The sequence below is a fragment of the Pyrgilauda ruficollis genome, unplaced genomic scaffold (genome assembly GCF_017590135.1).
Source record: "Pyrgilauda ruficollis isolate IOZ18807 unplaced genomic scaffold, ASM1759013v1 scaffold74, whole genome shotgun sequence".
NCBI classification, from domain to species: domain Eukaryota; kingdom Metazoa; phylum Chordata; class Aves; order Passeriformes; family Passeridae; genus Pyrgilauda; species Pyrgilauda ruficollis.
The window spans coordinates 5,654,878-5,672,318 of record NW_024529266.1 but is presented as its reverse complement, the minus strand read 5'-3'; the positions used below and the strand labels follow the sequence as shown (position 1 = coordinate 5,672,318).

General features: G+C 34.9%; 1 protein-coding gene across 1 annotated transcript in view; it reads left to right on the top strand.

The window, feature by feature from the left end:
• The window catches only part of PTPRD (protein tyrosine phosphatase receptor type D), a 281,972-nt gene that overhangs the window by 195,794 nt on the left and 68,737 nt on the right, over positions 1-17,441 (top strand). Inside the window, exons 23-27 of the mRNA XM_041486099.1 lie at positions 3,184-3,198; positions 5,491-5,603; positions 10,995-11,002; positions 15,228-15,261; positions 15,769-15,866. Coding sequence (XP_041342033.1) covers positions 3,184-3,198; positions 5,491-5,603; positions 10,995-11,002; positions 15,228-15,261; positions 15,769-15,866 — 268 coding nt within the window. The remainder of the gene's footprint in view (positions 1-3,183; positions 3,199-5,490; positions 5,604-10,994; positions 11,003-15,227; positions 15,262-15,768; positions 15,867-17,441) is intronic.

Below are 17,441 nucleotides of genomic sequence, written 5' to 3'. Positions count from 1 at the left end.
TATGTTTAATTCCCTTTGTCCATAGAAAATTTTTTGATCAGACTTGGACCACTAAGCTCATGATTTACAATACTACTTATACATTTTAATTACAATCACAGAGAAATTATGACTGCAGTTTCCAAAAGAATAATTTTATGGGGAGAATTCTTCCTCTTCTTTAAAACAGACATTATTAGATAGTGTGGATAAGTTTCATGGGTTGGTTTGAAATATATTTAACTGTTCCAAAGACAAGGAATGCATGTTTGAACTATTTATTATTTGTTGTTAAGCTGTAAAAAGGTTATTGCCTCTCCATTTACTTTTCTTAAAATCTGAAAGCAAAAATATTACATGGACAAGTTCTTGGATCATATATTGGAATATAGCCAAAAGGTCATTGCAGCTTAGTAAGTAACAGTAATAGATGAGAATAATATTGAAAAGTACCTTTTCTTGTTATTGGGCATATTATTGGTATAATAGCCAACAGAGCTGAGGCCAGTTAACAATCCTGTGTGCAGAGGAACTCACAGATTCACAGAATCAAGGGGCCATACCTCTGGAGTGTGTCTCATCTTAGCACTGCTCAGACCATGGTCACCTGCAGTTTGTTCAGAGGCAAAGTTTTTGTATAGATAAGAATGGAAACTCAGTGACCTTTTTGGGCAACTCATTCTCATATTCAACTATCCTCAAAATGAAAACTATTTTTTCCTGAGCTACAGTTGACTGTGTCTTGGCAAATGGAACTGACTTGGCCATTAACCAGTTCAGTGTTCTCTGTCCTTGCAGCAGTGAAACCACTCTGCAGTCACAGTAAACGGAGACACCTATTTTCGAGCAGATCTTTCCATCTATTAAACTTCATAAACAATCAAATCAAGTGATTCAAGTAAATTAAGTAAATCTTGCTTCCTTTTTGGCCATTTTCTTGTTGACAAGAAAATATTTTCTTAGTTCGAAGATGGAGTATCTTATTCAGCACAGTCAGATTTGTATCCAAAATCTCAAACAAAAGCAAACTCAGATAGATAGATAGATAGATGGTGTAAGTCCTAGAGGAAATGCCTAACCATTAGGATGTCTGTTTGAGTCACAGTTTATATATATTTTATGTGTTTGATACATGTTCAGTTACATAGGATTAGGTTGATTAAGAACTTACTTTGTGAATGTTAAAGAGCTCTAGAAACTGTGTGGTGTTTCTCAGAAATGAACAAATTAGAGAGAAATGTGATTGTCCCCATGATGCCTCCTGTCATCTCATTCTCAGGTTTTGAGTGTATTTTTCTTTTTTTTATTCTTTTAGCAAATTAATTTATGTGGATATTCCTTGTAGTTTTTAAGAAATCGCATATTCCCTAATTTCAGTTTTCCACCGATGAAGTGCAAAAGGTTCCTCATTCTAGATCTTTCAATTTCTGAGGAAGTTAAAGCCATCTTGACAGATTTTGTAGTGTCTGCTTTTATAAAGTAGTGCAGCTTTTTGATTTGATTCAGAAGACTGTAGCCGAAACTTAAATCTTTTGAACATGGTAGATCCAGCACTGAATCATAGCATCATAAATTAGTTTGGGTTGGAAAGGACCTTTAAAGGTTATCTAGTCCAACCCCCTGCGATAAGCAGGGACATTTTCAGCTAGGTCAGGTTTCTCAGAGCCCCATCCACAGGCCTTGAAAGTATCCAGGGATAGGGCATCCACCACCTCTGTGGGGTATCTAATTAAATAGTGCTTCATAGCCTTAATCATAAAAAAAAAAAAAAAAAAAAAAAAAAAAAAAAAAAAAAAAATTCTTTCATCTGGCTAGTCTGAATCTACCCTCTTTCACTTTAAAACCATTACCCCTTGTCCTGTCATTATGGGCTCTACTATAAAAGCCTGTCCCCATCCTTCTTATGAGTCCCTTTAAGTACCAGAAGGCAGCAAGACAGTCTTCCAAAACCTTCTGTTGTCCAGGCTGAACAACCCCAGTTCTCTCAGCCTTTCCTCTTCCATCCCCCTGATCATTTTTGTGACCCTTTTCTGGATCTACTTCAAGAGATCCGTGTCTTTTTTGTACTGATGACCCCAATACTGGATACAGCACTCCAGGTAGGGTCTCACCAGTGTGGAGTACAGGGGAAGAATCACCTCCTTTGAACTGCTGGTGCCCTGATGAATCTATAAGAAGAAATATGCTTCTAAGAGAAAAAAACACAGATGTTAAAAAAAAATTTAAAAGCACAGAAATGCAAAACAGGAAAATGGGAAACCTTAAGTGATGATGAAGAATTTTAAAGACTTTCTCGTACTGTGTGTCATCTGGTCATTGCAGAGTACAAGCTATTAAAATGTTTGTAGAACCTCTGTTTATTACGATCAACACAGAGAAAGATAAACACTGTAGTTATAGTATGTGTGTATAATAAAACATATTGGTGGGAAATAATAAATTATTTTTCCTGTTCACCTAAACTTTATAGATCACAGATCACTACAGATCTATACAGATCACTGTAGACCTCTAGTACATGGCATTCATTCTACATCTAAAGAGGCATGTAATACTTCATTGAAAAAAGATTTATGATTCCCTTTCTTTCCAGGATACTGTTAAAAATTTCTTTTTATTTTATTAACTGGTTTTGTAAAACAGTTTGAGAAAATTTTCATTTCTTTTTATTACTATTTTTTAAATTTAGTAGAGGTATTACGTGTCTCATATATTTAACCTTGTTCATCACTTCATTTTCTCTTCTTCTTCTCCCTTTTTCTCCTTCCCATTCTAGTCTGCCATCCACTTTCATTTTTCCTCTCTTCCCTCCTCTCATCTCTATTCCCTCTAGAAAGTAAGAAGGAGCTACATCTCAGTGAGAAGTAATTTTTCAATGTAATGTTAACATTACTTTCATGGCTCAAATTAAACACCCATTCTCCATGGTCTCACTGGATAAAATTTGAAGTCTCATTTCTTGGGAGATAGAGGTGTATTTTTCAACAGAAGATTCACTTTGGACATGACCTTGAGTCCTCCATTTATTCTGTGATTTCCAAGCATTGAATATTTTGATGAGCTGTCATAGCTTAATTTGGTTTAGTTACATATCTTTACTGCAAATCAAAATTTCTTGTATCTCCTATTTTTATGATTATTCCCTGTGCTGCCGGTCAACTAACATTTCACCTTTTCTTCCCTCCTTGCTGCATTAAAATGGAGCAGTAAACCTGACAGGTGAGAAGCGAAAAATAGTCACTCTTCATTTAATACAGAAAAGGAGAAAAAAGAGAAAAAAAAAAAGTAATCATGATAATGATCTAAGATAAAGCATCTGTCAGTCTTAAGTGAATGTAGGCAGTAATCTATCAATGAGGGCAAGTGCAAGATTTGCTATGTTATTTACAGCACTGAAAATTAATGTAATACAAGCAACAAAGTTTCACTGAGGTTTTTTTGTGTCTCCATGGAGTAAATTTTCAAGACATAGCAGAGCTGAACAATACTCGTATGATTTTATTTGTATTTTAGTGTTGTGCAAGAAGTGGTTGTATGCAATAATCAAAGTTCTTGAAGGAATCCATGGTTGTAGTTGAGGCATTAGCTGCTCTGAATCTTCATAATGTCCCATATACATAAATTCAATACTGACTTATACTACTGAAAATGATACAGTGATATCATTTTTCCTTTCTGGATTTTTTTTTCTCCACCTATCTCAGAATCTTTGCATAATCTGGGAGAATTGAGATGTCTTCTACTGTCTGGAGAGACTAAAAAAAACAGAATATTCCTCCAATTAATAATACATAATAAACCATTATATTATTCTATAAGTATTCAAAATATTCAGATACATGATTGGAAGATATTTTAGTGGTTTATTATATTAATATGAAATTGCAGCCTGATACTAACTTTCAAGAAGAAAAAAGTTAAATTAAGCTTGTCCCTGGACAGTTCCAGAAACTTAAGGAGACTTAAGACTCATAGACTTAAAGAGAACGAAGTACAGGGTAAAAGACTTTTTGAAAACTATATCACACATCTTTGGTAAGAAGAAAGAGCATGAGGGCGAGTGCTACTGTGAAAGGAGTTTGGAATAGTCAAAATCAAAAGAAAGGAATCTCAAATGAGCTTATATTTACTAATATTGTTTTAAAAGTACTAAAAACAGAATAATCAGATTTAATTTTTATTGCTTCACTAAATAGTAGTTAATTCATATGTTAAGGTGTTTGCTGGAGAACAGGTGGAGTGTTTTTACAGTAAAACTTTTTCTTTTTTACAATAAAACCACAGGACTAGGGATTTTCAAAAATTCAGGCAATGGTGTTTGACTTTTTTGCATAACTTTCGAAATCTCACTGCATGGCACCTCATCTTCATTATTTCAAAAGCAGCAAGAAATTGACTGGAGTAATAACAGATTTATCATTGTCACATTGTGAGTCAATGAGGAAAAAGAAAATGTTATGTTAATGTAAATACTGGGCACCTGGAAAACATTCTGCTATCATTACCCTTAAAATAATCTCAGTTCTGTTTTCACAACATAACTCCTCCTCTGTTTTCTTCTTCATTTTATGTTACATAAAAAATATCAGCCACATTGTGTTTTCATTCAGGACCCCACAGATAACTTGTGAAGAAAGATTCCACTTTCTGTATAAAAATGCAGAGTGGTAGCTACTCTTCATGTAGCACGGTTCTCCATGTTTTACATCAGATAACGATACATACAGATAACAGAAGTCAGTTTTAACAAAAATGTCAGTGAGATGGATTCTGCTTCTCTCTAGAGAAAGGGAAACATAGACAACTTTCTTTCTCTTTTTTCTCTTTCATTCTGTCATTTTTTTTAGTTTTATTTTCCTTCCTTTGCAGTGAAAGTATCACTTTGATTGGAAATATTCATACAGATCTAAGTCTTGAATATATGTAGACCTGATAAGACGTATGAAGATTGCATATTTCAGCTCTTACAGAGATGAGAGCAAACAAAGCAAATTCTTACATCCTAGAAAATGAAAAGAATATATGTCTTCTCAAATAGGTGTCTTCTGTACTGTTCTTTCTCATATTAAAAATACCTAAAGAATGCAAATTATTTTTAATAGCAGTGCGGAGCTCTGTGGATAAGATAAGAAATATTTAATGACAATAATTGGGGTGGTCTAGCTCAAGAGTCAGCTGCTTTTTTTATAATTGTAGGTAGCATTCAAAGTAAGAGAATTGTCTGAATTTTTATAGGTCTAATGTTATAAAAGTAAAGTGTTAGAATCACCAGAAGGATGTTCTGGAAGAGCAGTTTGAGGCAGAATGCAGCTATTTTATCTCTGATCATTTTACCACTGCAAATTTTAGGTACCCCACCCACCACACATAATTATATTACTTTTGCACTGCATCAAATACTTTTTCAGAAATAAGCACCTTGCCTTCAGATTATAGTGCCAAACATTCAGGCAGCTTTGTGAAGCTAACATGTCTATTTTCTGTTTATGTGTGTTCACCTTCTCCATGCAGGAAGAGGGCTGAATCTGATTCTAGAAAGAGCAGCATACCCAACAGCAAGGAGGTTCCCTCTCACCATCCCACAGATCCAGTGGAGCTGAGACGCCTTAACTTTCAAACTCCGGGTAAGAGACAATAATAACTCACTGAGACCTCTGTGATCACAGGCTGATTACTGTTGCTATTACAGAAAAGAAACATGGATTGTTTGGAAATACGTATTTTGATCAAAGGTTTGGTGGGGCATTTTTTTGTTTTTGCTGCAAAATATATTTCTTTGTTAGCTTTTGAAATAATTAATAATTTCTTTATTTAAAAGAAAAGAGTGCTTGAAAAAAATTTGAAGCTTTGTAAAAGAAAGCCCAAAGGCACATATGCTGTATGGATGTGCTTTATCTGCTGAAATTCCGACTTAAACCCAGCAATGCTAGAAAATGTTACTGGAAAATGTACATCCCTCTGTTTATTAATGATATTTTTATGGACACTTTTTTGTAAATAAGCTTCCCTTTTATCTATTGCATTATCAGGTAATATATTAACATCATTGTGAGTTCCACTGGTTTGCAAATGTACAATACAGAAGAGAAATACATAACTAGATAAATGGTCTTGATGTTGAAAATAAGGCTGTATGTTATGGTCAAGGAGGATATTAATATATCAGTAGTTTTGAGGTCAGAAGGAACACACTCTTAAATACTTCATTAATTTTTTTTTCATTAATCACTGTTTTATTAAAGCTGTTTAATCTGATACTCAAGAAGCACGAAGAGAGAAATATTTAAAACAGTATTTTTACTGCCTTTGCAGAAGTCAACTTTTACTTAAATATGCTTTGTTTTGATTAAGTTATGTCCCAGTAGACTTGTTTTCTACTACAATATATTTGCATGGAATCTGATGCTAATTAGACACTAAATCTTCCTGAGCCTCATGTTTTTGTCAAGTTTATTACATTAAGTAAAAAAGGTAGTGAATTCAAGTTCATAAAAGCAGGAAATTAAGTGCTTGAGATGCTGAGAATTAGCTGCTGAAGTTGACATGATAAATACTATTAAAGGGTTAAGTGAACGTGCAAATCTCGTTCCTAATCTTCTAAATAATGACTGTATTGAGATGATGTTGCACCTGAAGGAGTGTGTCTGCAGAGCAATGAATGTGGCTAAAGACCCACACTTCATGCACATGGCAGATGTAGAAAGGGAAGAGTCTGGAGGCTTGAGTTTTGTTCCAGCCTTGCTTTTTCAGTCTGTTCCAGTACACTGCTCCTAGCAGCTGGGGCAAATCAGGTGTGTTTCAGGAGCACATCTTCTAATTTAATTTCATCTTAGTGTGGGAATCTTGTTGACGTGCTCTGGGACCTGTCTAGCATAGGAACTTAAACACAGTAAATGCAAATAATTGAAAGGTTTTATTCAGTGTCTTTCTGAGGCTACAGTTCAGTGGCGGCTCATTGTTTCTGGGTGGTTTTCATCTGTTACTCAGCACTTTTGTAAAAACTTTAAAGAGTTTCACAGTGAAAGAAATACACATACAAATCTTTGAAACATGACAAGAAAATATATTGTTTTTGAAGTCTAGCTTATGCCTAAAAGAAGTAATGGTTTGTATACAGGTATATAATGAGTAGAGTAAATGGCTTACTAGAATCACAGAATTGTTTTGTTTGGAAAAGATCTCTAAAATCATTAACTCCAACCATTAACCAAGCGCCTTATGTTCAACAATAAGCCGTGTCCTGAAGTGTGACACCCACATGTTTTCTGGGCGCTCCAGGGCCAGTGATTCCACCACTTTCCTGGGAAGCCTGTTCCAATGCCTCATGACCCTTTCGTCATGAAGAATTTTTTCCTAATATCTAATCTGAACCTCCCCAGTGTACCTTGAGGCCATTTCCTCTTCCTGTATCTTGTTAACTTGGAAAAAGAGATTTATTTCCCACCTGGCTTCTTTCAGGCAGTTGTAGGGAGCATAGGGTCTCCTCTCAGCCTTCTTTTCTCCAAGCTAAACACCCCCAGCTCCCTCAGCTGTTTCTCAGAGGAGAAGAGCTCCATTGCTCTTCTCCGGACACACTCCATCACCTCAATGTCTTTCTTGGAGTGAGTGCTCCAGAGCTGGACACAGGATTTGAGTTGTGGCCTCACCAGTGCTGAGTATAGGGGGACAATCCCTGCCCTGGTCCTGCTCGCCACGGAATTGCTGACAAAAGCCAGGATGTCAGATCTGCTTGCTCAGTGACCTTCCCCAGCATCAAGGCCAGGTTGACAGGCTTGTTCTTTCCTGGATCCTCCTTCTTGCCCATCTTGTCGATGGATGTCCTATTTGGAAACCTCTGGTCAACCAGAACGTCCCCATTTAGGCAGGACTGCTGGTACTTGAGGGAAGGAGGCTCAGTGGGTATTTTAATCAACTCCCTTGCTACCCTTGGGTGTATCCCCTCCAGTCTCTCACAGTTGTGCATGTCTAGTGGTGTAGCGGTTTGCTGACCATTTTTTTTTCAGGATCAGGGAGACTTAATTCTGCTCCCCATCTTTGTCTTCCAGCTCAGGGGGATAGATACCCACTCAACAGTTGATATTGCTATTAAAAATTTAGGCAAAGAAGGCATTAATTACCTCAGCCTTTACCTCATCAATCGTCACTATGTTTCCCTCTTCATCCAATAAATAATGGAATAATAACTAGATAGATAAGCCTAATTTTCTGCACTCCATTTATTTAGATGCAAAATCTTACCTATCTATTTAGTATTCATCATAATTAAAATGAAACATGAGGGGAAAAAAGCCCTGCTGCCAAGTGCTAACATATAAAATTAATTTATTGTAATTAATTTTTAATTTACATTGAGAAGGTAAAGTTATTAAGAAATGGCAGAATTTGTGGCACTTGTAGACACAGTAATTCCATGTCATTGATCTGAAAAGAGCTAGAGAGGTTTTAAAGCATACTTTTTCTTGCAGGGCTGTAGTTTATCTGGGAAGTTTGCAGTTTTCTGTGAAGCTATTTGAGCAGAACATCTATGATCTGTTTCTACTAGGAACCCCTCTTCTTTGCTATAATCCTTTTCACAGACTGGAGTATTACCATTATTATTAAAAATACAGTACATCAAGTTATGTTATTTTTTCCTATTACCGTACCTCTTAAGGTCCCTAGACACAGGTCAGGCCATTATACTACTCAGCATACAACCAAATATCAAGGAGAAAAATCTCACCTCAGTAGATTTGTCTTACTCTGTTACTCAGTTAACTTACTCTGTTAACATGTTCTTAATATGTAAACAGCCACAGTGAAATCAAGCTACAGTTCTGTTGTTAGTAAAAGGAGAATTTCACTTAAATTAACTTCAATTAGGGCTACCATGTAATTAAAATCTATAATAAAATAAATTTAAAATAAATAATATAAATAAATAAATAAACAAATAATAAAATAAGATAAATTTAACTTAGTTGTTTAAATCCTACTGGAATATTTATCCATCTCCCAACAACCAACACACCATCAAACAACATGCAATAAAATTTTTTTTAAGATGACCATAGAGAAACTACAGAAAGGATATACATTCGGGATATCAGCTTTGTTGGGTATGTTGTTCTTTCACTTTCAAATAAATGGGTTTTGTTTTCTGTGAGGTAGCAGAACTAGATAGGGGGGCACTGCAAAGGAGGTAACTGAGGGAAGGGGGTAGGGCTGATGTCATTATGTGTTGCGTTCCTTTTACTGAGAAATCTGCTGTTGCCCTTATTAAATGAGGCATTTCTCGACATTGCCTACAGATAAAACAAAGGACAGAGTGCTGAATGTACTATCAGTACAAGTGCATCAAGGTAGATGATTTGACATAGTTGTTATTCTAATGATTTATTTCTTTAGATTATGAAAGCAGCCACAGTTTGCTTGGAGCTTTCCAGGTAGACCAAGTGCTTCCAGTGGGAGAAGAAAACAATTTTGAATGAATCCATAATGTACAGAAGTATTAGAGAAAAAAAATTCTAAATTACATTGGCATATCTGGACTGGCAATTTTCACTTGGAGAGGTGAATGAGACGCTCCTATAAAATTATGGATTGTCATAAACTTCAGTACTTTAAAGGATTTCTAAACAGCTATTTTCCAAAAATGCTATCAACCATATATTTTGTATAACAAAAGACCTGATCAGATACAGATATCAAAATAATTTGAAACTAAGTCCTTAGGGTAAATTTGAATTTCTAACCACAATTTTAAATTACTCCCAATGCAGAAGATTAGGTATAGATTTTTGACACAAAATATGAGAAAGCAACATTTTATCTTTGGTGATATTTAGATGATCATTGCAGTATAAATATGTTGTACTTGTCATAAAATTTTCAATTCAGCATGAGGATGTTATAAAATTTGACAGTCTAAGCTACTGGCTTAGGAAATGTCTTGCTTTCCTTTCACTTTTTGTCTACATTCTTCAATAATGTAAAGAGATCTAAAGAGCTCTAACCTAAAGTGTATCCTATCTTACCTTGTTCAGAAAGGATCAAATTTATTTCTGGCTTCCCTCCTCATTGGATGAAGTAACTCCATAGATAAATTTCACACTTTGCCTTAACATTTGGAATATCCCACAGTTCTGTATCTGAGACCAAGATCCCAGGTCCGCGTGTGTTATCCAAAAATGTGTATGTGTTAGATAAGCCCATATGCCAGTGAGTGGGTCACAGCAGTGCCAAATTCTCTTTGAGTAAACATGAAAATACCCAATCTCTCAGTAGGATTTCATTTTTAAGTCTGTTATTCTTCCATAACTGGAACAGCTGAAGAAAATTCTGTCACATTCTTACCTTTCTACAAGTTGCCTATGAAACACAGAATTAAAATCATTAACCTGGTGCACAAAATTTAGAGGTCTCTAAGCCACATGGGAGAGTTAAGGTAAAGAAGGGGTAATAATTAAGCCTCACAAAAGGTTTCCTGAAATAAGGCAGCCTGGTTGTGCAGGGGAAAATTAACTGAAATTAAGTCGTTTGAGTGGGTTCTGAGAGATCCAAGGCTCAGGCAGACTTCAATCTGCCAGTCAGCCAGAGAAATAAATTGAGTCATGCCTCAAAAGTGACTGATTTTTTTTATCCTCATTTAACTATAAAATGTGTCACACTTATAAGTAATTTTTGTAATTGGGTGCCAATTAAACAATTATCTCATTATATCTTATGAACTAAATAAGATGCTTTTAAATACAAGATAAATAAATAGAGTTATTACATCTCTAAGTTAAAGACTTTTTTTTTTTAATTAGATAAGTGCTCACTTATTCCCTGAGTTGCTAAGGAATTTCCACAAACTTATTTCCATGATAAAATAGAAAAAGCATAAAAATGTTCAGAGGAAAATGGTGCAAATAAAAAAAAATGTGGAAAAAGCGATGTCTGGATTTCATTACCTGCTTTGCACAACAGCAGAAATTTTTTTGTGCAGTTCATCCACTCAACGTCTGTTTATGAGAATCATGACAGTGTTGAAGGAAGTACTGTGCTTTGTGTCCATGGCAAAAACAGACTAAAATGCTTTGTCACAGTGAGCCATACATATAGCTCTTCTTATGCACGTCTCATATGGAGGATTTAGGCACCTAAGAGAGGTGCAGCTTCCGATGCAAACAGCATTTCTCTGATATCCCATTTTGCTTTGAAACCTGGAGGAACCCAGAATCTGCTTAGCTAGGAATAAAGTTGAAAAGTCTTCTCTTCACAAGAGTTATCCCTTTTTTTCCTCTTTGGATTTTAGACCATAGTTTTTGTGACATATTATTGTATTTGACATTTTTAGATCAGACTCTGAAAACTAGGTTTCCCCTATTCTCACTATAGGTGACTTTTACACGTCACTCAGAGGTGGTGCTTCTGCCATGAGGCTGTGGAGACCCCAGTGCTCCTTGTTAAAGCTCAGTTTTTGTTGCAGAAAAAAGATAAAATGTTTTCATTCCAGAATAATTGATCAAGTTTTGAATAACATAAAATATACTGGAATAAAAGTGGCATAATTTTGCAATATTATATATGCATTTGCAATTATTTTAGAATAGCTGTTGCAGAATGATATATTTCTCTAGAGATTGTATTGTAAATTTGTCTTTGTAATTTCATGCTCTGGCCTAACTCTGGTTCTGTGAAAATGAAATTTTAAAGTAACAGTAATTTTCATGTACTAAAGGCATTCTTGATAAATTTTCATGAATGCTGAATTCCTACTGAATAACGGTCATCCTTAGTTTTTTCCATTTTCCATGTCAGAATTTAAAGTAGGTATTTTTTTCTGTCTTTTTGATAAGAATAAGTCTCAACAACCACTGTTACTTATTACTTCCTTTTTCTATAAAGGGATATCTTAATTAACATAGATTGGTATGTAAAAGAGTGTTCTGTAAATTATTAAATAAAAATGAGATGTTTGTAAAGTCACAGACAATTAATTCGATGTGGACCTAAAGTACCGCTCATTTCCTAAAGAAATTTCTGTGACAATTATGTGTCACATTTTCACTTCATATAGATTATAGTCTATATACTAGCAGATTTGCTCTTTAATTTCTTCCTTTGTTCTTGTTTATTGTGGGTATGTGAACCTACCGTTCCAAATTGGTAAATAAATGTATGTGTCATAAATGTTCCTAAAAGCCTTTATCATAAAACCCTGACAACAAACAAAATCCTAATCTAACGCACTAATGACAAGCCTAAAACACCCACTTGATTAGCTGTGAGAAAGGAATATAATTAACAGGTTTAATGCATGTTAATATGCAGATGATTTCTGACCTTGCTCTCTTAGTTTTTTTCTTGAAATTGTGGCAGAAATAGTATTTCATGTTCCTTAGTCATGTATTTACCACAGATTAACCAGAGGATAATTCTACACTGTAATCAAACCATACGTTGTTATTTAATTCATGTAAAGGGATTAATACTAGGCTGCATAAGATCAATTGCATTTGGCAATCTTCTACCAAATTTGGAAATAAAATTTTTTAATGGGTGCAATTTCAACTGTGTTTTGCATGTGGTGGTTTTGGGAGTTTTCTTTTCTTTGAGTTTTCAGGTGTTTTTATCTCTTTTTTTATTAAAAAAAAAAAAAAAGAGATACCATATTTAAAAGAGAATTTGAAAGCATGTTTCAGCATGGTATTTCTTTTGACTTTTTAGCATGTCACAGGACCTGTTGTAATTTAGCTGTATTTCGTCTTTAAGTTTTTGTGTTGTCATGACATATGTTGATTGGTGTGGGAGTGTGTCATCAAATAAGTGTATTTTCTTATTTGTAACCACAAAAAGAAGGGAGTTTAGCTATATTTTAACTGGGATCTTTTGAGTCAAGTTCTACACCTGCTGAGTTGAAGCCTCATGCTTTTGCATGAGGTGTGATGACATCTTAGGATGTTTATTCATAGCATATTCTGTTATGATTCACAGACTGATTACATAACAAAAGCCCTCCAGCAGTTCTTTTAAAAAATAAGCCCATTTTATGTATTTAAAGTATTTAAATAGAACAAATGCAATTACTTTGTAAGTTAACTGCCAAATATTATTTGAAGAAAGTTATTCAAAGTGTAATTGCTGAAAATGAGAAGTAGAGGAAGGGTTTAAATGCAGTTAAAATTTGTCAGTTTCTGAAGTTGTAAGCAGTTAATCTTTTTGGCTTAGAAAAATTTACCTTCGAATTTCTTGTTTGCATAAAGTGTTTAAAGTGAAATCTCCCCTTGGCAATGTCAAGTGTCATATAGAGACGTGTATAAATAAAAAAAAAATCAAAAAAAGAATGGGTGTTCAGCATCTTTAGAAAAATATTCCTTCACAGCAAGTTAATTATTATGATTTGTTTCATGATGCTGGCGATTTAGTCAGGTTCATTGTATGATGAGTGAGTCTCATACTCAGTGGGTTTATGACCTTTATATTTACAGTAGGGTAACTGCACCTTTAAATATCTTAGTTGAGTTACCAGATGCTGTTTTGTGCATGTCTGAAGTGCCTGTATGTACAAGATGATTGATTATGATGGTCTACTGCTGTTACTAATTTGTTTCCCATTTCCGATTGGCTTTTACTTTTTACAGCTTTGAGCAGTAATTCAGTCCCCTACGCCTCCCTGATTGGCTCTGTGTCCTCCCTCTCTAGCCAAACTACCACTCAGTCCTTATATGATAATAACTCTCTCCCACGATTCGCTCGAAAAGGTCTAAACATCTTTGTCTCTATTATTTTCTCTGTTCAAGCACTGTTTTAGATGTACATCAGTCCACCTCCATTTCTGGATCAATCTAGAGTTCTCTTGTGCCTTTTCACCCACATATTTTCCATAGGGGTGCTTGATCTGGATCAATCCGTCTAATTATTAGATGACTGATCTCATTTTGAGAGTAGCGAAGTCCTAAGTAAAATTTGTAAGAAAATGGGAGAGAAGCAGAGCTGCAGCAAATAAATTAGTACTTAGAGACTAAATTTTTAAATTGAAATTTTTAAGGAATCTCCCCACTGATCTCAGTATTCTGCTTTGTTGGTTGACTGACAACTTGCTTTAATGCCTTACCATCACAGATGTGCTATGAAGATTCCCTAAAACATATATATAGGGTCAGAAGAATTAGGGCCAGTGCTGCTGGACATTATTTTGGAGTCTATTATGATGCTTGAAATGTCAAAGAATCCAAAAGAAAACAGGAATTAAAAACAAAATGAGAAGAATTAAAATAATTACAGCACATGCTATAGTGCGACTGTGTTGTAGCCACATGGTCATTTTCAGCTAAAGGAAGTGCTAGTCAACTGTCTTAGGCATGCTCTTGAAAGTCACAGTGACAAAGCAAACTGCATTGTGCAACATGCCTTCCAGCTTGAGCCCCCTTGAGTCATCAGTGTTTTCCCTTTGTAATTTCAAGAGATCCTGGGGTTCACTAGCTTAACTTTTTCTTGCCAGCTCTGATTTCTTCCCTAAGCTATTGAAACCTCACTTTCATTTTAGGTGTGATAGTCTAAAGTATGAAGAGAAGAATGTAAGCATTTTGGAGAAAGCTCATGAAGACTGATAGCTTGAAATAAATATGTTCACAAAATTTTGCCTGTCAAATCTTAAGCTGGCAGATTGTTCTAGTTGACCCCACATCTTTTCTTTTTTTTTAGTTTGCCTTTTTTTTTTTTTTGCCTTGCTGTCCCTGTACCCCCTTACACACCCATCTGTACTTCCAATTCCAAGCTCTTCTTTTTTTCACTTACTATCTTCATCAGTGGACAAAGATGTTTACACCTGAAGTAGATTGTAGGTACTTTTAGGGGTTGAAAAATGGGATTTCAGATTAAGCATATTTTAAGGTACTAGTGCAGTCAGCATGTGAGTCCAGCCAAAATGTACAACCCCTGCCTCTACAATCTGCTACTAGTGAAAACATTTTTGAAGTTCTAATTGTCTTACGTCCAATGTTGTCTTCAGTGACTGTTGTCTTAAAGCAGTGATGCATGTTGTTCTAGTCATTCATAGCTGCATGTCAGTCACCTCAGAATTCTGTAAAATACTTAAATATTTCTAATTTAGAGTACACAGTCAGTCTTCTATACCTTGATGCATTATTGTTATTATTATTATTATCATATTATTATTAATCTTGACTCTTTCCATTTCATTATTTTATTCTTTATTTTTTAAGTTAGTTTTATGTTGGTTTAGGATTCTTTTTTTTTTACCATTTCCTTTCCAGATTCAGGTGTCTGGTTACCTTGGTAACCTTCATTATTCAAGTTTGTTTTTCTTGATTATTCATAAGTCACTTTGTTTTCTGTCAAAATACTATTGTTTCCCCTTTAGAGCTCTTTCAGTGTCTGTTTCTCAGTTCACATTTCCTCATCTAATTCAACAGAGTTTTAATTTCATGCATTGCAGTAGAAGGAGCTTGAAATGACATTAAGAGTCATTACTCAAAGCAGAGGTCAACATCAGGTCTAACTGTTTCATTTTTCCATGCCTAGCTAAACTCATTGACTCATATGACAGTAGCTCTTTCCTCTACACTAAGAATGTTAGCTTTGGGAATACGTTCGGTGACTTCTTTTAATTTGGCTTCAGAGCTCATCTATGCAGAGCATGTCCTGCTTTGAGTAACCAAACTATTTGCCTGCTTCTCTCACATATGACATCTTTACTACTTACACATTTATAGACATTCTAACTACTGCATTTTCTAAATTTTAGAGCAATGCCATCACTGTAGTTTACTTTAAATTTTGTTCTTCTTTCTTTTTCAACAGGTATGGCCAGTCATCCCCCAATACCTATCTTGGAACTTGCAGATCACATTGAAAGATTGAAAGCAAATGACAATTTGAAGTTCTCACAGGAATATGAGGTAATTTTACCACTTCTTTACCATTCAAATTTTAAATGTCATGCTTGCTCTTTCCCAAGACTTCTCTATGATATGGTGCCAGGTTTGTATGATATGTATGACAAAAAAATGGTGTAAAATGACTACAATGGTGGGATGGCTCCTTTGCTCATAAAATCGTGTTCTCTTTTTATAAGGATGTCAGGCAGATTCCATGGACACATACTTGAAGTAATGTGTGAATGATACAGTATAGACTTCTTTTAATATACACAGACGTATATCTTTCCTGCAGTTTAAAGATCCTTAGATTATTTTTAAAATCTCCTGTGTAATGTAATGTTGACAGGACACATACAGCACACGAAGAAGGTTCAGTCCACTGCTTTAATTTTTTTTTGCATGAGATAAAAGGGTTTGCAAGTGCTTGTTGTCTCTTCTAGTGTAGCAGCTTCAGGACATTGTATTTTCCTTCTGTCAAAAATACCACTTTGATAAATTGTGAATGATGGTCTAGAAGAGCATGAAAGAACGTAACTGAAGACAGCGATCATTTACCAGCTACCTTGTCAGTAACCCCTGGAGTATATAGGTATTGCTATAGTGGAGGGTAACATCCTCTCAGGTCAGTAATTTGTGGCTAAAGGGACATAGGGAGCCATCCATTAAGCCTGGTAAATTATAGCTGTTATTTAATGCCAAAATATTGTCCATGTCAAAAATACCTAGATTAAGTATACACTGAACCATCAGTAAAGAAGTGCTTCCATAGATCAGCTATAGGTGACCATGTCAGTGATCCAAGGTTTAACAGCCCCCAGAGGGATCACCAACACAGTATTTTCTTTATGGTCTGTTGTGTCACTAATCCTTGCTTAAAATCCTCCAACACTTTTTCAGCATGGTGGAGTGAAAACCTGAGTTGCTCTTATTTTTTAGGGACTGCACATTAGTGGCATTTGAAGGTTTGTATGGACACTGGCAGAGCAATAAAAAACACTCAAGATTACTTTCACATTTTAGTTTCATAGTAACATGTTACTGCAGGGTATGTGGAAGTCCTATAGATTTCCATTGTATTTTAAAAGTCTTGAGAGGAGATGTTAAAAATTTGTTCTAAGTACTATGATAAAGAACTACAATTGCTTGTTTTTTAATTGAATGTAGGATTCAAAAAGTCCTTAAGAGCGCTTTAAGAAATAATCTCATTAGAAATTAAAAAGAAAATACAGTTTCAACAATTTCTGGAAATAAATTTTTTGAAGAACAGCTGAGGATTGCTGTTTATTGTTGCTGTCATGTAAAAAATGTGGGATAATCTTCTCACTTTTCTATGTGTAAACCCTACATTCTTAAGTATGAAGATTGCAGCATATAAATAATCAGACAGGGAATTTTATGTTGCAGAATGTTCACCATAATAAAAGATAACATTTGGTACAAATTTTAAAACCATTTCCTGTTGTGGGCAAATCAATTGTTTTTTTCTGTGTAGAAAATCCCAAACCATTTACAAGTCATATAGTACAGTATAGTTTTATTATAAATAAACAATTCAGCTGCACTACATCTTGAAGATGGTAGGGATGTGACATG